Source organism: Hippoglossus stenolepis, chromosome 11 (genome assembly GCF_022539355.2).
Source record: "Hippoglossus stenolepis isolate QCI-W04-F060 chromosome 11, HSTE1.2, whole genome shotgun sequence".
Lineage (NCBI taxonomy): Eukaryota > Metazoa > Chordata > Actinopteri > Pleuronectiformes > Pleuronectidae > Hippoglossus > Hippoglossus stenolepis.
The window spans coordinates 20,272,462-20,296,608 of NC_061493.1; the positions used below are offsets into that span (position 1 = coordinate 20,272,462).

The 24,147-nt window shown below is 43.0% G+C and overlaps 1 protein-coding gene across 1 annotated transcript in view; it reads right to left on the reverse strand.

The window, feature by feature from the left end:
• LOC118118276 (piezo-type mechanosensitive ion channel component 2) overlaps positions 1 to 16,412 on the reverse strand; it is a 63,222-nt gene extending 46,810 nt beyond the window's left edge. Inside the window, exons 1-4 of the mRNA XM_047342115.1 lie at positions 15,837 to 16,412; positions 9,372 to 9,467; positions 5,222 to 5,347; positions 72 to 114 (exon numbers count right to left, since the gene is read on the reverse strand). Coding sequence (XP_047198071.1) covers positions 72 to 114; positions 5,222 to 5,347; positions 9,372 to 9,467; positions 15,837 to 15,900 — 329 coding nt within the window. The 5' untranslated portion in view covers positions 15,901 to 16,412. The remainder of the gene's footprint in view (positions 1 to 71; positions 115 to 5,221; positions 5,348 to 9,371; positions 9,468 to 15,836) is intronic.
• Between the last annotated feature and the right edge of the window lie 7,735 nt (positions 16,413 to 24,147).

Here is a 24,147-nt window from a genome sequence, read left to right on the forward strand (position 1 = left end):
AAATAAATACATGAAAAAACACATTATTAGTTAAACAAATGACTTCAATGTTGGATTCATTACACTCTTACCTCTCAAAGCCGATTTGTCGGATGGATTTCTCCCACGTGGAACCTGAACACACAGATAAAGGTGTATAAACAGCTAATTATTTCTTAGTTTATTATTCAAAATTTACAATAATATGCACTGCCCTCCTGCTTCGTTAAAGCCAATAATATATCCTGTTTCCTTTATCACATTTAATCTCCAGGTGAGGAAAACATAATCCCTGTTGAGAAAAATAACCGACATGTCAAGTTAACAAGAAAACAAAAAAGGTTTCATGTGAGCTTTGTTTCCACAGCTCGTTCGGGGTGAAGTGTTCCTGAGCGTCTCTCCGGCGCCCGGAGCTGTGCTTTTGTTCTGCTGCCAAAGAAAAACTCTGACTTGAGCATCTCGACTCAATATATCCGGTTTTACTCTTTGTGTATTGGGTGATTAATTAGGCGCCGAACCGTTGTTGTGCACAGTGAGGAGAATTAAGATATGACAGATCAACTGTATGATAATAATAATACCGAGCAGCCTAATATAACCTCTTAGTTTTTGGGTCTACAGCCTAATTAGTGATCCACGACTTACGAGCCAAAGTGGGTTAAGTGGACTTGATGAGGAGCAGTGCCAGAGACCTGCACAAGAGGAAATAAGGTCCACTGGTGTTTTTTGTAAAAAACCTAATAATGTGCCACAGAGGTTGATAAAGTTCATTGATCGCTTAATGCCCCGTTTGGTTCTCAAAATAGAAGCTTAGGGCCTAAAATACAACAGGAAAAACAGTCGGTTAAACATCTGCAACACCCGACTTCCTCCAGCCCAAACTGAGCCTGCAGGTGTCGAGAGGGAAAATCACACACGAGCGAACGCCAAGTCAGGGCCGTAGTCTTATCCACGGGAGGAAGAGACAAAGATTGTGTAACACAGCTTGTGAGACTTTCTTCCCCATCGAGGCGACTCCGCTTTCCTCCCGAAGCCGAGCACCCAAAAATACCTGTCCTTCCTTTAGACTTAATGTGAAGATCATAAAACACCCTTTGTTCTTACTGGTCCGTTAACCTCTCAGCACAGCTCTGCACCCTCTCCTCTATCTCCGGGGCCTAATTCACGTTTGCCCTTTTCCAACAGAGGCCGGCGATGTGCAGCGTCAACTTTTCAGCCCCTCGTAACTATCATCACAGAGAAGTCAGTGAATGACTCATATTTGGGGAACAGGATGTGTGTGGATGCGGAGGAGGCGGTAAAGGTCGACCACAGAGATCAGGGGTGTTAGCGAAGGTCCATCCCTGAGGAGATTGTCTCCAAACAGCCGTTCAACAGGCTGTTTAACCTTTATGAGCCGGGGAAATATCAACTGCCGTCAGATATCAGGGGGCAAATCAAACTTTCTGTTACTTATGGTTTGTTTTAACTTTCTCAGAGGCCAGACGGACGCGGGTGCTGCCACAAAAGGACAATGACGGCCCAGAGAGTTTTAAGATATCACAGGAAAACATCTTAACGTGACTGTGGTTTATATTGTTGTCGGTCACTCCCTGGCAATTTAGTTGACATTATCTGAAGTGTAGCGAGCTCCACCCATCTGGTTAAACGGTTAATCCAAACGCACGGCTCCCACCGTGCTGAGTCAGCACAGCGGAATGACCCTCGACTCCAGAGGAAGACGACTCCACCTCCTCTGGTGACCAGTCGCTGACCTGCTCCAACAGCTGGAGGTGTTCACTTTGTGCTGGAAAGCTTTTCTCATTCATACACAACTCGGTTTACTTCTCTAATGGTGTATTTGGCCACAGCGGATAGAGGAAATTATATGAAGTCATCTGATGGGGGGTGGCAGCCTCACCGTGGAGGAAGAGGACTCCTTGTTTACACTCCGGCTGCCAAAAGGAAAAGGGTGTCACGGGGCTAAACACCAGATATAGAAATCTGAGATAAGGCATTTTCTCAGAATGTAGGAGGTGGATTCACGTGGACGAAGACTAATGTCCGGCTTCCTGTTGCATAAAAAATGTTTTAAAAAAGTAAGGTTAGGATTACATTAACGTCAGGAAGAGCAAATCCCAACAATATGTATATAAATCATCACAATGGAGCAAACGTCCAAAATGTATATGAATGAAAAATATCGTGTTTACTTTCCACACACAGATATTTAGATGAACAGCTTCTTCGGCGTCTCCTCAGCCTCAGATTAGTTCATCATCGTGTGTGTGTGTGTGTGTGTGTGTGTGTGTGTGTGTGTGTGTGTGTGTGTGTGTGTGTGTGTGTGTGTGTGTTGTTAGATTTCCTCCTCACCCCCGCCTCATTAATTGTCCGATGACAGCCAGGATCCACCAGCTGTTCACTGTGAGGCAATTCTGAGCAGTGAACAGCGACTCTGCTGCTAAATGACGCTGATAATGACTCGATGTGTTATTCACTGAAGTGACGAGGGAGCTTTACTGTGTAAAGTCTGAAACGTAAATGCTGACATATAGGCTACAGTTACTCAGCTTGTTTATAATACCAGGACGAGGCGCCTGGTCACAATATGACCAAACCCAGAAAGATGATCACCTGTGTCACGATGTTTTTATTGGTTTGTTTGTTAACATGATGGAAGGATGCAGTGTGGGTCAGGGGACAGATCCAGGAACTGCTTTCACACTTTCTTTACCGTTATAAGGGGCCTGATATTTATGGGGGGTATTTTGCACTTATTGCAGAGGGACATTTAAGACCGACAGGAAATGAGGTGGCAGAGCGCAGGAGCATATCACACAGCGAGTCCAGGAACCGTTGCAGCGTTTGACTCTAACCTCTCGGCTCGAGGTGTCTCCAGTCGTTTGATGCCACTGGTGGTGTTTTACATTTTGTTGTGGTAGAACAAATCCCTTGAAAATACCCCAAAACCAACAATGTGAGTTAGTCTGTAAACACTTTACCACTTCCCTGCTCTGTCTGGTGCTCTCAGTCCCGCGGCTATTTTCTGAAGATGTAAAAACTTAACAAGACCAAAACAGAGTCTGAAATCACTCCCTTTTTACTGTGCAGTGCACAACGGTTACCTTCCGCCACTTTGTTTAAGTGTCTGAAGTCAGAGTGAGTCAAACTACACTCAAATATTCCACAATGGAAAAAAAAGTCATGTCCGTGGCATGTGTGCACGGAACCTTCTAAATGTTCTGCTTTTTTCAGCTCAGCTCTAAATGCTAACATGAGCAAACAGGCAGGAAACATCCGGGGGGACGTAACCTCTGAGAACCATGAATGTGTCTGCAGCCAATTTCATGGCAATTCATCCAGTGGCATTTTTCAGTCAGAACCTCAGAGGTGAGCTGACTGACAATAGCATCTGTAGAGCTCTTTATAAACAGTGTAGATGTGGAGCCGTGCAGCAGATGTGGTTAAAGGTTCCTCACAAATATACACAATAACTTCATGTTTCTGAAATAGCTTTAGAATTTCCCGAAACTGTATTTTTCGGGGCTATTTTGGTTGTTTTAGTGAGTATTTTCACTGTTAGCACAGTGTTTGTGTGTTATTTGTTAGTTTTTTTCTCATTCATGATTCATATGTCTTGGTTTTTAACCTTGGAACCATTTTTCTAACAAGTGATGCTGAGTTTAACATGTCAACCTCTCTTTTTGAGGTACACATGAAAACTAGGTTTGTTATTTGGCAGTGAAACGAAAATTAAAGCTTCTCAAAGCACAAATAATGACGCAAAATATCTTAAATTTCCTTGTAATGCAAGAAACTATTACGTAAGGAGACGTATGTAAAAGAGAGAGGTGGATAAACACAGTTTAGATCTGCAGTTATACATAGAATTTATGGTTTCGTGCCATCAGGGATTTATCTGTGAGGAACGTGCGGCTCTTGAGGCTGCACGTAATAAAGATTTCCTTGAGTGAATATTTAGTCTACGCTCTCAGTGGCTCTGTGTGTTTCTGCCTCAGACGATAAGGTTCCTTCTGCCTCCCGAGCAAAGCTGTGCTGCGCCCGGACGCTGGAAAGTGAGTCGCCTCCATTAGAGAGAACAAGTCATTAGAACACAAGGTCAGGGTCTGTCCCGTCCGGACACCAATTTCACAGTTTGATACGGTTTCATGAGAAGTCGAACGCCAGCCGTTAACACCTTCCCAACACCGGCTCGGTCTCTTACACTGTTTGCTTTACTGGCAGCGAGAATCTGGGCCCGTACGGCTCAAGGAAGCTAATCACATCGAGGAATGTGTGAGATTCATAAATCTTCACAATGTGGCTAAATGCAATAAGAGCGGGGATGTGTACAGAGATCGTGAATTATCATCACAGAGCGTATTTTTACCTCCTTCTGCCAATGGAACGTGTCTTCACTTAGTTTTTTTAGGTGGAAACTTTCCCTCGGTGGTGTAAGAGCTTCACCCTTTCTGGAGATATACGACCCCGTGACACTGCACCAATGGCTCAGGTCAGGGTGTGAGCACAGGATCGGACTGTGTGATGGACGGGTCACACGTGTGCACACACACTGTCGTGAACATGTGGCCAAGTAAGCAGAGATTCCTCCATTTTGGTCTCAAATGACAGGTCAGAGAAACAGAATTGTTCTGGACAAAAAAAGACTCTGAGTGCTGGAACCTTAAAAGGGACAGTTCACCCAAAAATGAAATTTCACTCATTATCTACTCACCACTTTGCCGATGGAGGGGGCCGCCATGTTTTGTTACAGTAGTTCAAACTGGACAAACTAAACCTTTTGAGTTTCTATGACAACTGAAGGTTATCTTTCATGTTTTGAAGGGGAGGGTGAGGTGACGGGTGTTCAGCTGCAACGTGCAACTTCACCACTAGATGTCACTAAATTCTACACACTGAGCCTTTAAGGAATCAGTCACCAAAAACGTGGAATTCGAGGGAACTCTCCGACAAGTCACAGAATCTGGCGAGATTTTCTAGCAGCCTAAATATCTAGATGAATCAGCAACAACTCTCACTATGAAGAGTGAGAATATTTGGCATTTTACTATTTGTTTTTGTTGTCACATTATGTCCATCTATAGATATTGTAAGAGCCGTCATGGTGATAATTCTACTGGCACCACCTCATTAGAAAAAAAGGTTGGATTGTGGCTTTGGTCACCTTTGATTTCTACACCCACACCCAACAAACCTCACAAGGTGTGGAGCTGGGACTATAGAGGCTGCAGTGTGTACTCACAGTTGAAGTCGGAGTTGATGGACTTCCCGGCCAGGAGGCTGTTGATGGTAATCTGATAGATGATGTGCATCAGCAGGAAGGACATACTGGTGAAGCACAGGGACTGCAGCAGACGCCCTGTGTGGCCTGCGGGAGGAGAAAAGGCCTGAAGTTAATCCACCACTACCACAAACTCTCACTTTTAAGGATTTCCACATGTTATTTCTAAACTCAAAACACACAAAGAGTATCTCTCTTTCATCCGTTCAGCCACTGAGACGTTTCTGAGTTGTGCAACATTCAGAAGTGTCTCGTATTTCTGAATTCTCAAAGTAATCTCAGGGCAGGACTGTATTTGAACATGGACAGCTGTTTCCTATAGCGAGAACTCAGAGAACAATGATTCATATTCATGCGATCAGCTGTGGTGCTGTTTCGTATGAACTGGTTAGGACGGTGGAGGTGACTGGGAGAGCACCCAAGGGGGATTTTTCGGTGGATCACGACACGTATCCTGTCAATGAAATGGCAACGCTGCTACTGAGCAAAGCTTATTTTGGTTGAAAAGTCAAATAAACATTCCTGTGGCCCACGAGACCTCGGATTCTCTCCGAGCCCCCAGCTGATCGGCAGAGGAGTAGAACCAGACTTCGTATCTGATCTCACTCTTTGGTTTTCAGTTTGAGAAGCTTTTAAAAGTTCAAAGATGAATATCTGGCTTTTCCAAAACTATATAATGGCAACATATCGGCGTTGATGGACCCAGTGTCTTTATTTTACGCACAATTAGTTAAGAACACAGTTAGTGGACGGTAGTGATCCGAGGAGGGATGGATGAGCGGAGTCGGAGGAGCTGCCACAGCTGTTCAACACATGGGCATTTTATAGTGCCCCTACAGGTATTTGGGATCATTTCAGGAGTTGTTATGGTGATAATTCTGGCAAGAATAAATAAAAATGTTGATCCTACGGGAAGGACGAGTGTTTGTTGACGTCATTACAATATTTCTTGCTGCCCCTGAGAGACACAGATTACATATCTGCACAATTTATTCCACTGGTTCTTATTAAATGTACTGCATCCTTGCCGGGAACACATAATAGCTGCACTGTAGTGTGGCACAATACCGTGGCAGAGCTGCTGCTGCTGCTGCTGCTGCTGAGCCTCGGGCCGCTGAGGGGCGAACTTTATCAAATGTGCACCAACAAACACACCAGCTTATTAAAATGTTGAAGTGAAAACAATTTGTGGTAATTTCCCATTGCAATTCCCTGGGAGGGAGAAGAATGCTTGTAAATATGAGGAGTGTTTGCGAGCTTCTGCAGCCAAATTGGTCCGAAGGCTCTGGACAATCCACAGCTTTGCCTCCTTTGACCTTATTTTCCTATTCAGTGAAACTGTTTTTCTGTTTGACGGCCATTTGTCTTGGTTTCCTGATGCTCTCCTCCAATAAGTATTTTCACGTCACTTCATTACTCAGTCTGAAAATACCTCCCCGAGAGTATTCTTAATAAAGAGGGCATTGTTTAGATTTAAAAGTTACTGCTTTTCCTCTAATCAATCAGAGAATCCATTCTGAGACATTAGGATCTGATTCAGCCACATGGAAAAGTTTGAGAAACAGTTTGAACACAGACGCAATTTGGCCCCGTGCACAGGGGCCCCGAGCCAGACTTAAGAGCAGAGGAGAAAAAACATGTCTCGGATCTGGAGGAGGAACAATAGGGACGGATGATAAACCGAAGAGAAGTGTCCAAAACCAGACAACCTCTGTTAGAAGCTCAAACATAAACCTGATAAATCAAGCATAAGAGACATTTATACAGATTCATGCTACGGTGGTAAAAGAGTCTCTGAGGGAAATGATCACGTCAATCAAACGAGGCCGGTAGCACCTACGCTAACGGCTCTGAAAAATCCTGCTGCACACACACACCCGGGAATCAGTTTAGATTCTGTTCACTGGCTCTGAGGATTTAATGCCTTCAAGAGGCAGCGGAGCCAAATACTGCCAATTAAGACATTAGAGAGTAAATCACAAACAACTACAATAAGTTGAAGTGCACACGGCCGTGTCCTCGGGCTTTTTCAAATGATACCTAATGCATTATTCATGTTTAACATTTGGTTTAAATCTACTTTACAGATCCAGCTGCTGCACGTCCTTTAAAACTGAGCAGACAAGAATCAAACAGACCATCAGCTCCATCTCTTTATCTGAGTAAAACAGTTAATAAAATGTAGAGTGTGACTCATTTCTGCACAGTTGCATGTAGTTTTATGTTTATACAGTTTACATTGATTGATTAAAGTGAGCAGATCTGCAGACATAAGCAGATAAATATTAACTCCACAGATTATCTCCTTAATATTTCAATCAGTGATAAACTCTAAACCACCTTTAATACATATTTGGACAATTGACACAGGAAATTAATCACAATCATCCCCAAATATGATCAGCTGTAATTTACAATTTTACAAAATCACATGGAGATCAAACAGTTTTTCATCTCAACAAAACCCTGTTAATCCTGCACTAGTTATACTTTCCACTCAGTTTACAATCATTAAAAATAATCCTGCTGCTGGGACGTGTTCACTGTTACGTCCTCACGCTGTCTCCTGCCGTCCTGCTCTCTGAGGACAGACATGTGAGGAGAACACATGAGGATCATGTCCCGGCAGCTTTTACACTTAAAGAATATCTCATACTGTCCGACACCTCAGGCGATTTACTTCACTTCTCTGGTATCTTTGCTATTTTACGTGATGGTTTTACATTTAATGCAACAATGCCTGTTTTTTTACTCTACTGTATATGTGGGTTGACATACTGTATATCTTGTTAGCATTACAATGAATAGAGAATAAAAACTGGAGCAAAAATTACTAAATTAACACGACATTTCAACAGAAAACTGACGATTTTGATGTTTAATTTAAAGCTCAAGTATTTTCTAATCAAACCTAAAATGAAACTGAACATGTTTGGGTGTCTCCCTGTTGCTCGACACTAAACAACTAATAAACGTATAGAAAACAATCAGCAGATGAATCTACTATTAAAATTGAAGTAGTAGCTGGTTGCTGTCTTGTTAGTAACCTAAGAAAACTCTTTTTAGTTGTGTATATCATCTACTGTAATTTCAGATAAAACTAGATCATCTCAGTCGGGGACATGATATTATGGCTTCACGTCCACTCGGGGGGGCTTTCATCAAACATAGATCAATCTGGACACATCTGTTGAAGTCAACATGCAGCTTCACTAGAAGACTTCTCTCGTTAAGTATTGATGAGAGTGTAAGTGGTTCACTCTCCGTCCTCTCTCCTCTGCTCTGCCTCTCTTCCTCCTTTACTTCCTGACTGTTATTGCAGCTGGAGATGAGCGGAGACGCCTCTCGCACTGGATGTTGTTCCTGCCGCCAATATGGGTTTATGTATTATTAAACACGGCATGTGGTCTCCGGCAGAAACTCATATTATGAGCGGTCTGATGGGGGTGTGCTGTTAAATGTTTTGCGGTGAGGGCGGTGCACGAAGGTGTGGCGGAACTCCACGACCACAATCCCACATTTTACCACCTGTGAGGAGACGAGTCACCTCTGTCGCTTCTCGTAAACCTCGGACGTCCAGAGTGATGGACGTCTCTTGAGAGGACGAGCGATCGCTGCACAATGTGTCGAGTGCGGCTTTCGTTTCTTGAACTCTAAAAATATCAGAGAGCTTAAAAACCAAACCGCAACTGAACCTTCAAATCAGCTGAATTAACTCATAACACTTAGAACCAATTTCCTTTTTTTCTTCTCAGCTTGTGTTTCCAAGCTCATTTTTACATTTATCTGTGCACAAAAAGCATAAACAATCATATTCATCAAGTGGATATGAGGCCTGGCCCAGACGGACTGTAGCTGCCTATCTCAGATCTGGCTCTGTGCATCATTCTTATTATTACAGATGGACTGGTGCCCGCACGGAGCCATATTACCTTTCATGGACTTACGCAGGTGCCAAATCCATCCTCATCTCAAAGAAATTCAAGTCCCCCGGAGGAGGCTTGTGTTACAGGGAACAACAATTCAAACTGGACACTTTGTGTGGAAACAGTCGTGCGAAGGGACAACACGAAGCCGGCGAAACGTGCGAAGCTGCAGAGAGAGAACTCACCCTGCATGGACGTGATTGAAGGCTCTGCAAAGAGCGGGAGGAGCAGGAGGTAGATGAGGTAGACGAAGGACAGGCCATTGTACCTGAACAGGCAAGCTGCGGAGACAGACAGAAAAACAAATCACGTTTAAATCACAATAAACAACAGAAACGTTTTAAAGTTTAAATACCAGTTCTGTAAAAAGGGTATTTAGAGCTTTTAGAGCAATACTGCATTACATAACGTTTTAAAAGTACAATGAAATGCAGAAGTTGGCAGTGGCGACAAGCTGCTTGGTCATGAGTCATCACGAATCTGAGAGGAACATATGGCGAAGGTCAATAAAATGCTTCTGGTATAGAAAAGCTGCTCATACCAATAAAAACATTCTTCAGACTTTTAGCCTCACAAGCCTCGTGATGAGCTCGTCTGGGATCCGCTGCACAAAGAGCCTGAGCTTCACTCAGTTATTCAGGGAATCGACATTCACTACAACAACCAGAGGTCAGATCTGCCGCTCTGTGAAGTGAGATGCTTCACACAGGGCAGCTTTGTATCGTATGTGATGATTTCATTTTGTCAGAAGCCCTCAGAAAATTCATGGATTGTGAGAATAATTGAAACTGGATCCTTCTTTTATGAGAGAAATCTGGAAACGAGCACATCGGAGACGAAGCGCTGTCACGCAGCAGATGTCCCCAAACTGTACGATGCAGGGTTGAAAACAGGAAAATAAAAGTTTGGAAGCCAAAACTGTAGATGACACATGGAGCAAGAAGGGAGCGAAATGTCAGAGGGTCGGGTTTGAGTCCCTTTGATCAAGAGAGAAACTGAGAGCTGATAAAACCATTCATCAATTCTGCATCTTTGTAATTTACTAATGTTATATCTGCATTTTATTTTTGTTAAAATTTCAGTGAATTCATTCGGCAGCTGTTTGGATAATTAAGGAATTGCTTTCATTGTAAACTTTCCCACTTTGGGTTTTACACTTTGTGATGTGATGGACATTTTTCACCGTTTCCTGACTTTTTAAAGACTTAATGATTCGTAGAATAACCAATAAAAAATTTGCTGATTAACTGAGGATGAAAATGATCATTAGTTGCAGCCGTATACTTTGAATTTAATGAACCGTGTCACTATTTGTCGCTACACACTGGATTATGTAACTCCACACACACACACACACACACACACACACACACATTACACCAACTGTCCAAGCACACAAGGGAAGTCGTTTGAGCTCATGATGAAAGTTAAAGCACTTAAGTGCAAACACGACTTCCAAAAAAAACATTAATTGATGTATTGATCCGCAGCACACCTCATTTCCCCGAGTCGTCGCACTGACCATCTGCACCGAGGCTTTTACCAGTTAAACAGCTCACGTCACCTGAGTATCCAGAGTGAACCACTAGAGAAAACCACTTCAATGCTGGAGCTCGTACGTGAAGCACAATGAGTGGCGAGTACGTCCGTGAAATAAACTCAGATACGTTAGTTCGCAGGATTGTGAAAAAACGACTAAACCGATTTACAGGAAATTTTGTGGAGAGGTGAAGCATGAAGGAAATTTTGGTGCAGATCTGAATCAGGGGACAGATGCAGGAGGTTTTTTACTTTCTTTGACATTGCAAGATAGAACGTTTTTCAATATTTCTGTTGATTTCTCAGGGAAGAATTCATGTTTAAGGGACTGATATTTATGAGCGTGTCCAATTTGGTGCAGAATCCCAACAAAAACACGGATCTAGTGAATTTAATGTGGTTTTGAAAGCGGACTGTTGGGCCTTGGCGGAGGGTTTGCACTCTAATGATGGTTTTTCTAGTCATGCAACATTTACAACTCCCAGTTTTCCTGAAGTATGCACCATGTGTGATAAGCTGTATATCTTGGAGCTGTAGGTAGCACGGCAAAGGAAGGAAGTGAACAGTGACGCTGTATAAAATGTGGACCCACAGTCTGGCCTCACAAATTTCTAATAGCACTTATATCAACAAGCAGAAAGTTTACGACCTCGTGAGTTACCGTAAGTCGCAGAGATCGTCCCGTCGAGGCAGCTACAGGTTCGACAACTACTGAGAAATTACATTTAACTGCTAAGAAATTGTGCTTTTATTTATCTTCGCAACCTCAATGGAGCTATTCATCGACACCGGCGGTGACTTGTCCTGTGCCGGAGTGAACCTCCTCGTTTTCTCTGGGCTCAGATCGAGACCAATGAAAACTATCAAAGGTGAATAAATGTCGCCGGTGCTGTCGTCTTCGGGGGCGAAGCTCAAACATCTGTGGATTTGTGATTGAGTGTCGAGTTTGTGTGTGAATTCTGACAGATCACTAATATAATAGCACAAAAAAAGCTCTTTAGAATTATTGTTCATTTTGTTTTAAACAAGTAGGTGAGAGACCTTTTTTTGTATTTTTTACTCGAGCCTCTTGGGTGAATTAACTTTCGGTCTCTGCACCATTTCCATCCCCGCGCACTTCATTTTATCTCGGTTAAATGTGGCATTAAATAAGCTCCAAAAATGCCCACTTTGCCCAAGTTGGCAGGCGGACATCTGCAGCCCTCGTTATTCATCTGCTCAAATACAAATCTATTGCAGTCATTTTGTATCTGTGCTGTGAGGAGATAATCAGTCTGTGTGTGCGTGGCTCCGCTCCAGCTGCCTGCCTGCAGACACTTGACCGCAGTCTTCCTGACCATTTGCCTGAGTGACTCACCAACTGAGGATTTCGACACAGGGAATGAAAATAAACTGCCTTTGTTTTCAGACATCAGATTACTGAGAACAAAAAATAAAAGATTCCCTTCTACGGGTAAATCAGGCTTTTGTCTTTCCCAGTTACATCTATTATTTCAGACACATGCAAAGCCTCAACACTACAGAGCAAAGGGAAACCAGAGCCAACTGACTTCAGGGTTTTGAGCCCAAAACACATAGATGTGGTGATGGAAGATAAGGTGCGGTGCGGTGCCTGGCCAGGCCGAGCACGGGGGAGATAACAGAGGAATCTAAATCCCTCTGAGGGAAAAAAGAGCAGACCACATAAAGTCACTGCTTTTTGGAATTGTGGTTACAAAAGGTTTTTATGCATCGTCGTGATTTTTCAACAAACTAAAACAGTTCACTGTGGAAGTAGAACGTTTACGAGCTCTGTCGCAATTAATCTAATAATCAGTCTCTCAATTAATTGTTAATTAATTAATACAAACAGGACATAGTTCTTATGAAGAATTGTTTCAGATTATATATTTAAACTCAAAACTCTTTTTTGTAGTTTTTTTTTGTACAGCTCTGCCTTGACGTGTACTTCATGTCCCATCTGCTAACATGGAGGAGCTATACTGCAGCCAGCCACCAGGGGGCGATTATAATGTTTTGGCTTCACTTTAAAGGAGCCGTCATGTCGTCCATCTTTATATAGTCGTTGGTCTTTCCTCTTATACAATGTTAAAATGGGGGAATAAACTATAATTTGTATTTTTCTTGAGGGAGAAACATGTTTTAATCTGTGATCTCTTCAACTTAGATTATGTTTAATGTCTGGTTTGTATTTTTTAAATTTGAGTTTTCGTGTGGTTTTAATTTAAAGATATTTGTAAATAGCGTTATTTCTACATCCACTTCTCCTCTGGTGCTGGACTGTGGCTGCTTGTATCTCCGTGATGCACCAGCTCAGCATCTGTGGAGCGATTTGTAAGCAGAAATTGATTTTGTCTTAAATTGCCTTGGAATTAAAACTCAAAAACAGAAACATCATGTTTCCAGTGATGCACGTCCACTTGTGTCCGTCTTTATTTGTGCTTTACTCTGCTGCAGCCGGGCCGACGCAGCACAACTGACCCGCTGCTCTGTCTGTAGATCCACGCCTGTTCCATGTCGGGTCGGACATCTGGGAAACTACACGCTCATAATCATGTTCACACTCCAAACTCGGCCAGTAAACACATAAACAGGAGCCTGTTTGATCAGCCAAACTGTAACTGTGTGCAAGTGTGTGTGAGTGTGTGTGGTGGAGGGACTGTGTACACACGGGCCCAGCAGTTCTGCACTTTTCAATAGAGGTGCTGTCAGATGGCCAACAGAAAACACAGACTTCAGCAGACGAGTCTTTCACTGGGACACGAGAACAGGGATCTGCAACGTATATTACTCTGGTGAACATATGAAGCAAGTGGGACGGAGACGTTCGGAGTCGGAGAACAGCTGCTCTGCTGTTTGTTCAGCACCACGAGGACACAAACACGGGTTTACCGTCAATCACATGACATCAAAACCAAAAACTATAAGAACTGGGACGGAAACGAGAGACAGAGAAGAAATAAAACCTAAAATCCTTCCTATGACAAATAATCAAGACAAAACAATTAGCAGCTTTCGACTGTTTGCTGATGGTTATCAGAAATCCTGTTAGCAGGATTAGACCAAAGCATCTGAACGGATTTCCACTAAACTTGCTGGAAGGATGTGACATGAGTCAGAAAAGATCCCATTCAATTTTGGTGTGGATCATTTTCACAGATTTCCCAGGGAATCATTCATGGATCTTGACGAAGAAGGGAACTGTGTGTTTGATTTGGTGCAGCTTGGTTGAACTTGGGCCTTGGTGGAGCTACCCACTGGTGGAGCTACCCACTGGTGGAGCTACCCACTGGTGGAGCTACCCACTGGTTTTAATAAAGACGAGATCCTCCGGCTGACAGAAACGGAGACGATAGAAAACGCATGTTGTGAATCAGGTGATGCCGATGACCCCCTCTCCTCCCTGACGCCGTCTGCACTCGCATACGTTCCCCTCCGTCCACTTTACATTTCCTCCATCCTGTCGGCTGCGCGGCTGCAGAGTAGCTGTGCTCATTTGCACTTTGAAAAAACATCAAATATTAAAGGTATGTTTACGATAAAAGGGGAAGGCAATTCTTCTCTCCCTCACAACCGCATTATTAATTCATACTGTTAAAACGACTTTCCACGAATTAATGGAGACAATGCATGGCCTCACAATTGCTTTTGGAAATAAAGGGGGGCGTCGGGCTGTCAAGTGATGCATTATGGTGGTACTGAGTGGGTCTTATCTATAGAAAGCATGCTGTTAGCTTTCACGTCAGCATAATAAGTCTCACGCAGACACCAGAGTGGAACCTCAGTGGCAGTTAGACGCTAATCTTCCTTCACTTGTGGCCTACCACAGAATCGCTGCTTCGAAACCCAAAGTAAACTGCATTTAATAGAGTCTGCGTCCAAGGCGTCGTCAAACCTCCAGCTCCATCGCTCCGCTAACCTGCATCTAAGAGCGTGACCTCTCCGTCACCCGGCTCCGAGCCGCTGACAGTCCCTGTTGGGTCCAAATAAGCCGCCAGGTTTGAGTATGAATCACCCAAATCTGCATAGCAAAAGAATGAATCAAGCAAAACATCCAACAACACAGCAACCGCAGCATCTCGCCGCGAGCTGAACTTTTTCTTAACAAAGTTAGAAAGTGCAGTAAACAAAGCCACTGAAGCGCGGAGGGAATGAGAAACAACACACGACATGTAGCTGTAACACTGTCAAGGCTGTGTAAATGTTAATCAATAATATTAACACCGCTCCGCGTCCAGTCAGCAGCTAAACAATCAATAACAACACAAATGATTCAATGATGACTCATTAATAGACACTGGGCAAAACTCCGAAACCACAACGGAAACTAAATCACCAGAGCTATATAAGCGCATGTGTATTTTAATGTGACCACAGTACAGTGTATCTGGGTATTTTTAAAACCTTTTGACACTGAAATTTATGTATTTCTCTCGCGCAAATTGAAATAAAACTGATTAAAATGAAACTGAAGAGTAGAAAAGTTTGTGATGTGGGGATTTGAGTGCCTCCTTTTTGGTTACCAAACATTCGTAGACTTCCTCACTGTCACGTAAACACTGTGCAGTGACAGGACGCTCTGCTGTCGGCTGTTTCCCTTTCTACTGCTTCCAGTACGAATGTGACAGGCGAGGGAACGGAGCTCACACACCAGCACATGATGTTGTTTGTAATTTATATAACAGCTGGAGTGGGACTCTTGTTTGGGTTCAGTTTAGAAGCTCAGATCTCAGAGGTGAGGAGGGATGAACTGTGACCTCTGGCATCATGGGGGTCAAACCTCATAAAATCGAAATATATGCTCACACAGGCATAAATCTGCTGCTCTTGACATCCTGCACACAAATACTTCAAGTTTGTGCCATGAGAGTTTTAATTCGGGTCAGATTATCAGTGCACAAAGGTGGAAAAGGGATATTTTTGAAGATAAAAACTCAAATGTTAAAATCACAGTCTTCATTTAGCTGGATTTCAGTATAAACAGAAATATGGGGATGGTGGATTAACTCCATCACTGTTAATTGATCAATCATTCAACCACACCTCGACCACAAGCAGCAGAACAGACCAATACAGACGCGTAAAAACCTGGTTTAGAGATAGAAACTCACCGGCTGCGAGACACACAGGCAGCAGCAACCTGAAGATCAGCCCGCACACCACCTCAGAGGCCATGGCTCCGGGCAGCCCGCGTTAAACCAGGTGAAAGTCGCAGGGGGGATTGTCTCTCTAAGATTTCTCTCGCATCCCAAACTCAAACTGCCGCTCTGTCAAAGTCAAATCCCAGCTGGCGTCAAACTGGTGCGCTCCTCCAAACGGCCACATCGGCTCTCCGTCATGACACCTGGACCCCGGTGGTTATTCCACGGTTATCGAGGCTCCCTGCAGCAAGCATGTCACCGGGGGGTGGAGGCCACCATCGTGGGTTAGTTGCCCTGGAGCGTTGAAGTCATGTTGGAGAGGCAGCCGGACTCAGGTGCGCGCAACGCAGGGGCTGGCACGGCGCGTAAAAATGCCGGATAAAGGAGCCAAAAAGTCCTAAAACCCAATTAACCCTGTTTTTAACAACTAAACCACATCAAGGAGAAAAGTCCCAAACACTTGTAAGTTAAAAGACTCGACTTTTTATTATAAAACCTGATGGGAGCGATGAGATAAAGCGGATAAATGAACCACCACCTCTCCTTTAGTCCCTCTGCTGAAATTTGACTTTCTGACTTCTGGTGTGGAGAGTGCTCTCCAACAGGCGGCTACAGGATGAGGGTGTGACTGACCACGGGCTCAGCCAATCACAAGTCCTCCTCTGGTAACCGGCCCAGCCCTCTGGGATAATTGGAAGCAAGAGGAGGTTGGATGCAAATACAAGTATTGAAAGAAAACGCACCACGTTAGTTTTATTCCCCTGAAATGTGATTTCACAGCTCAGTATTTAATCTACATATTTATAGAGATCAGATAAGAAGGAGGACCAGCTGAAGGATTCCACTCAGCATCACATCCCTGCAGGTCCGGTCCAGTTGTGCTGTTACAGAGGAACAGGGACCCCCACTGGTTGGAGACCAGTCTGCACGAGGCAGCACACTTTCCTCCACTCGGATCACAAACAAACAGGCCTGACACATTTCTCCTCTGAGGCAGGAAAAATCCTTTCGACCAGAATGTTTTCAGTCCCTGAAATAATAACGAACCCTGCACGACAGGAATCTTCTGCGTGTGCACGTAATCCAATTGTCCGCTGAGTAAACAAGACGAGTATCATGACTCAAAGGGCTCCGAGATGTTTATAGAGTTGGGGACATGTGAGGCAGGTTTGCATCATTGTGGTGAAAGTTGTGTGTAGTTGAGTGTTGTGTCGTCCAGAGGTTAAATCCTTGTTACTGCTCCTGCAGCGTCCTTAAGGAGATGACCTGACTGCTGAGGACAAGAAAACTAATCTCTGCCTCAGTTGATCACTGGAATTTACAATCAAGAAACAACTTCTACTTTAAATCTAAAACTTTTGGACAATACTGTTTCTATCCCTTCTTTTCTTTCCCTCATCAAAATGAGAACGTCAACACTCTCATGTTCCTCAGTGATTCTCATGAATCCTTTGTGAGAATTTCTACCGGAAGGATTAACATCTGTCTTCCAAAAGATTTTAGAGATTTAAAGAGTGAATTAAATTTAATGATTGACATGTTGTACACAGACGACTTATTGGTGATTAACTCCACTGTGACACCAGCGCTGGGCCTGGCTGCTAATAATGATTATTATCATTATGGATTCATTAGCTGACAAATTACTGGATTCATTGATCGATTGTTTGGTTTGTAAAAACTAAACAGTCCAAATCTCTAAGTTGAATAAAAAGAAAAAAGCTGGAGCCATTAACTGTTTAATATCTTTACATGTAAAATGACTTTAATAGTTATTTATCTATGCAATTAGACACATTTTATATATGATAAATGTTTATTTTTCCTTATGTTAAAATTGCACGTTTGTTTATTTATTCATTTTTTCCTTTTGTGGGATTAATTATTAAGATAAGGGATTTTTCTATTTATTTTATTTTCTATTCTTAATTTTTCTTAGCACATTACAATGATTTATTTGTATTAATCATTTCACCTGTTGTTGCTTCTACTGTTGGGTAATTTATACCACAGCATCTTATTTCTATATTGTATAAAAATCTTAATATTCAAAGTAACTAGTGACTAAAGCTGTCAGTAAAAGGTTGAATATTTCTTCTTAAAAACATAAAGGACTATGAATTATCATAAACTGTAAATACTCAAACATACAAGTATTAAGTATGTGTTGAGTTTCTTATATATCTGTGAGGACCAGTGACTCAGTCCCTCTGTGTTCGGGGTCATCGTCACGCCGGGAGAAATAAAGTGATTTATATCTTTTCCTCTTTCTCTCATATTGAAGTGAAGTGAGTCTGCTCAGTGTTTAATGACACAGACAGAATCCATCATGTTGCTCCGCTCGTTTCTTCGGGTCGGAGCCGTTAATGAGTCACTGAAACTTGAGGTATTTAAATAACAATGAATGTTTTATGCTCTAAATCTCTCAGAGAGTCAGAATATATTATTTTCCTTATCTCACGTCCATTTTCAGTAAAGATAATGGAGAGCGTTGATGCTAATTTCTCGATTGGGACACAAATTAATCCTCTCATTTTACAAAATTATCTGATTCGTGGTCAGATGTATGTTTTCGATAGTCCTGATTGCTGGGAAGCGCCTCAAAGTGGCAGTAAACACATTTCCCTGGAAATATATAAGTGTGGAAATTACTGTTACTGGTTTCCTCCTTTTATCCCAGTTAAAAACACTTAAAACTCCACTCAGGGTTATTTATTTACCACCATAAAAAGAAGCTGCGTTTAAGGACAAGCCGAGGAGCGCTGACCTCATGTTTACTTGTTGTGTATGGATGAGGAGGAGAGGCCAAGTTTTTTACTGAAGCATTAACATATGATTAAAACCAATCAATCACACGAGCTTTGATACGTTTAACGACTCTATTGACAAGGAAATGATCCATGTTGTTATTTCCTCCTCGGTGCATTAGGCAGGAGGAAAGAGGGGCCTGGTGGGAGGCGTCAGTCGGACCACGTGGGAAAGCACAGGGCACTTAAGGCAGCAGAGGTCCTGCTTGGGATGTGATGAATCACCGCTTGGCCTCATCACCGAGATGGATCCAGTTTATGAAAACAGGAAAGATAAACAGCTGAGTGCCGCCGAAGGAAAAGCTGAGTTCCAGAGATGGTGGACGGGCTCGCTGTCAAACCCCCGAGGCCCCCAATCGCTTCACTGCTCCCCTGGAAATCCAGAGCGGCTGCATGGGAGCAGTCGGAGAGTCCCCACCAGGCCCCAGAGCCGCAGCCAGCAGTGATCAATAACCAACCTCAAAACATGTCAGCGCCTGATCTGCTCCTGCTGTTTGAAGTGCGGAGCTGCGGATCCGATCCCTCAGATGGACGAGAATCTTAAGTAACATTTGTCTGTGATCCATTATTCATCCCCATTCTTTGAGAGAGAGAGAGAGAGAGAGAGAGAGGCAGAGTTATTGATAAGATGCTCGGGCCAAATGGACACAACGGTTTTACGTAGTTGTAAACAGTGGAGGTTCAGGTCAGTTGCTTGTGACTCACCTGACTCACATTAATCTCAGAGCTGTGATGAACGCAACGTGATTCATGTGTTTTTAACAGTCGGACTCTGCTCTTCAAACAGCTCAGGGTCGAAAATTCATTTCTAACAGCCTCTAATCTCAAGATACCCCATGTATCGTGGTTTAATACATTACACACTGCAGGAATAATCTCTATATTCTACACTTCTATCCAACAAGGAGAAGAATCATTGGATTTAAGATGTGTTGATCCCACATAAACTGGAGATATATCAGTTTTCTTTTCAAGTAAAACACATTTAAATAACAGAAAATCATGCAGACGAATAGTGTATTGATTATCCCTCTGAATCTGACCCTGCCAGACTCAAATATATTAATATTGGAGCAGTGAAAATCTCTCTAAAATGCTGAATTTCTTGTGTTGGCCCCGAAGATCGTGAGCTGCCAGTCTGCAGCAGCAAAGAAAACACAAGTGCAAATGAGATTAACGTCCGGAATGCTTCAGTATTGATCCAAACACTCTCTGTACGTGTGTGTGTTTGTGTTTGTGTGTGTGAGTGTGTGTTCAATATTTACATGGATGCACTTTCCATGCACTTTAAAGGTGCTGCAGCTTAAGTGGGCTTTTTGCTGCGGCCTGCGGGCGAATCGTCTCTTCAGGAATTCAGACAGATGCAGGACACATCTGTGTCGTGGTGTGAAAACCTGGAAAGTCCAGATTTTAGTTGCATATTTTTTACACGTGTGAATTAAACTCCTGTCAGTTTATTTTGTAATATTTATTCTAACAGTGTCAAGTGAGGCTGGATACAAATAAAAATGCTCACAAGCGAATATGTTGATTTGCTAATTACATCTGAGGCGAATGAGAATACCATCACGTTCTCCAATTGTCGCTACTTCAAAACGTATTCATATCAATTGCAAAGAGCCTTTTGCAAATTTAGCAGATATGAAGTCTGACTCTAACAGCGACAAGACAAATGGACTGATGACAGATTGTCTGGTTATCGGTCTGGACGACAGAGAGAAGCGGCTTTATCGCTGCAGATGGATGCGGGGTAATGGCGTTCATTAAGTGACGCCTGCGCTGGTGTCATCAGGGCTTCTATCATCTCAGCGTCAGAAAGGCAGGAAGATGCTCATGTTAATGCACGAACCCAGGATGTCGGCCGCGATCATAAAGAACTGATATGTTGACAGAACGTCTTGAATTACCCCTGAGTTGTGTCTAACGTTGCATTACGCCCTGGGAGACTCGCAGCACTCAGACTGAGGGACTGGAGCATTGCTGAGGACAGCCTGTGCCTCCGAAGACATCCCAGAGCAGCGGACAGTTTAGCTTTTAACACAACAACAACGAGGACCTCGGGGGCCAAAGGTCAGCGGGCCTTCGATGCTCTGGTGCTGCGGCAGACAACGGCGTCTGTGTTGCAGGACACAATGGACGTCTCAGAAGGAGAAGGAGGCGTCTGCTCTCAGAGAAAACACAACATAAGTGACTGGACGAGGAGGAATGCTGAGTGCGTCCCAGTTTAAGTTAATGACGTTCAGTCAGAGGTCGACGACTATTTCAGAGCCGAATCAGAGACGCTTGCTCTGTTGTTATCTTAACTTTCCATCCAGGGTCAGATTTATTCGGTTCATGTTTTATTCGAGATGCGGAAATAATTTATCGGAGGTTAGCGACTCCTTCTGGGAACATTCGACCTTGTGATCCTCGCTGTCGCGTAAATCATAATTATCTGATGCTCCCAGTCATGATTCAGGATTTACTCTGTGATAAAGTGCTGGTTGTATTATTATTATTGTACCAACTTTACCTCAAAGGCCTTTACTCTACTTTCGGCTGTGTGTCAAGTTACAGCAAAAGCAAAGCACTGGTGTAAACTAACATCAGGTGGTTTATTCTTTTACTTATGTAATAAAAAAAGGCAACAACACAAGGAAATTCTTCTTTATTTAATTTCTTAAGAAATTGTACTGGGACAATAAACAGTTTTGCTGTCTTGAATCAGCACGAAGAAACATTTGAAGTTTACACTTTACAGTTTACAGTAACATGAGCACATACTTTCCTCTTTGATTTGAGCTGCTCGGCATCATCGTCAGGTTGAAAGACCACAAACTGAAGATGGACTCCACAACAAACGACTGGTGAGCGATTTATCTCCTGTTCCTGCTGAGGGTTCATTAGCTTTCTAATGCATCTCTAATGTGATTCTAGTTTAATCATTAAAAGCACAGACACAGACCTTGACTGCAGCGGAGCCTCGCCCTGTGATGCTGGATAATAACCCTGCTAAGAGCGGCGCAGCAGCCATGATCACCCTAACCAATCGCCACACACTGCATTAGGTGTAATGTGATTGCAACTGATTGTGTTATTTGAAAGTTTCCTGCTGAGGCTGCAAACATCTACTCTGCTCTAACACCTGGTTTTATTTAGAGGACGTTTACGTATTGATCAAAGTGCAGGGAAACATCAGCAGGGGAAAGGGATCATGTGAATGTATAAGTATGAAGGGAAACATTAAGAGCAGCAGCAGTTAACTGTTATTAAAGCAATGCAAATTAAAATGTTTAACATGAAGAAAAAGTACATGTTATATCGCTTATATTTTCACCTTTTACTCAACTATTTTATGTATAAGTGTTTGTTTTTTGTTTTACTTTTAATTTGTTTTTCACTTACATCCTTGTACACAATGGTCATATTATTATTAGGGCCCGAGCACCGAATGGTGAGAGGCCCTATTGAAATTGAAAGGATTATTAGGGCCCGAGCACCGAAGGTGAGAGGCCCTATTGAAATTGAAAGGATTATTCTTATTATTAGGGCCCGAGCACCGAAGGTGAGAGGCCCTATTGAAATTGAAAGGATTATTCTTATTAGGGCCCGAGCACCGAATGGTGAGAGGCCCTATTGAAATTGAAAGGATTATTCTTATTATTATTATTATTATTATTATTATTATTGTCATCCAAATGAATTGGCTTTTTGAGGGCTTTAACATACTGAACTTCTTACCAAACTTTGCACAAAATTAGAACGTGGTGAAAATTTACGTATTCTGGAGTAATTTGAAATGGGCGTGGCAAAATGGCTCAACAGCGCCCCCTGGAACACAGCCCCTAGGTTTCCCTTTGACCGATCTTCACAAAAATCGTAGCCCAGGTGTATCGTGACCAATCATGAAAAAAAGTCTCAAGGAGCATTATGAAAAACGCAACAGGAAGTCCGCCATTTTGGTTTTAGTGGCCATTTTGGCCATATTCCACATTTTTACTTTGATGTACTTGTCCCAGGGCTTTTATCTGATCAACTTCTAATTGAGATGAGTGTCATCACAACAAGACGGAGATCAAAACTAACTCAAAGAAAAATTTTTCGTCACACGGTGTGACCGTGGCGTGGCGTCAAAATTTGATTACACGCCATCAAAACACGAGGTTCTGTATCTCGGACATACATGGTCCAATCGAGTCCAAACTAGACACGTATGACAAGAGTCCCGGCCTGATGACATCTACACAGAAATCATGACTTAAAATCACAGCGCCCCCTGGTGGCAACAGGAAATGTCTTGTTTTTGGAACCTCTTACACGTGGAGGTATTCCTCCTCACCCACTGCCCGCAGCCACGTCAAACCTGTGTCAAATGGGTCTCAAGACATTGATAATGAAGGCATAAGATTACTGTAACTTTTCGTCAAACGCCATAATAGTGGCGTGGCGTCAAAGTTCATCACCTCGCCGTGACACACGAAATTACTATAACTTCGGTGTTGGAGGTTCAAACTCCCTCAAACTACATTTGTGTAGCAACAGCCCCCCCCTGCAGACATTCAGATGGTTTTAAGAAATGGGCGTGGCATAATAACTGACTAGCGCCCCCTACAGTGCAGCCCCGGCACTACGATTGGCCGACATGTACAAAAATCGACAGGGACATGTGTCTTTTCATAACAAACAAATAAGTCACTTGGATAGATATGCTCACCAAACAGGAAGCCCGCCATTTTGACTTTAGTGGCCATTTTGGCCATATTCCACATTTATACTTTGATATACTTGTCCCAGGGCTTTTTCTGTCGATTCAAATTGAGATGAGTGTCATCACAACAAGACGGAGATCAAAACTAACTCAAAGATCGATTTTTCGTCACACGGTGTGACCGTGGCGTGGCCTCAAAGTTTGATTACACGCCATCAAAACACGAGGTTCTGTATCTCGGACATACATGGACCAATCGAGTCCAAACTAGACATGTAAGACAAGTGTCCCGGCCTGATGACATCTACACAGAAATCATGACTTAAAATCACAGCGCCACCTGCTGGCTACAGGAAGTGACATGTTTTATACTTTGATGCACTGCTCCTGGCTGCTTTACAATAAACAGCTCAAAAGAGCTCAGTCAAGTCATTGGACCATGGTCAGAATGGTGACATTTCCTCAAACCGTGTAAACGTTGAGGTGCGGCGAAGGATCTTCCTTCGCCAAAGGACACGATGTTGTCATAACTCCAGTGTGCATTGTCCTATCACCGCCAAACTTCTGTCACATGATTATAGTCCAAGCCTGAACAGCTCCATGTGTCAATATTTCCTCAGTGTCATAGCGCCACCTACTGATTCGCCATGAAACAGGAAGTACTTTGTAAATCCACTCTGCATTATCCAACCGGCCCCGAACTGCTGACCTATGATCACAATCTTGACCTGAACACATCCATATATTAATATTAGTTCAGGGTCATAGCGCCACCTACTGATCAGTG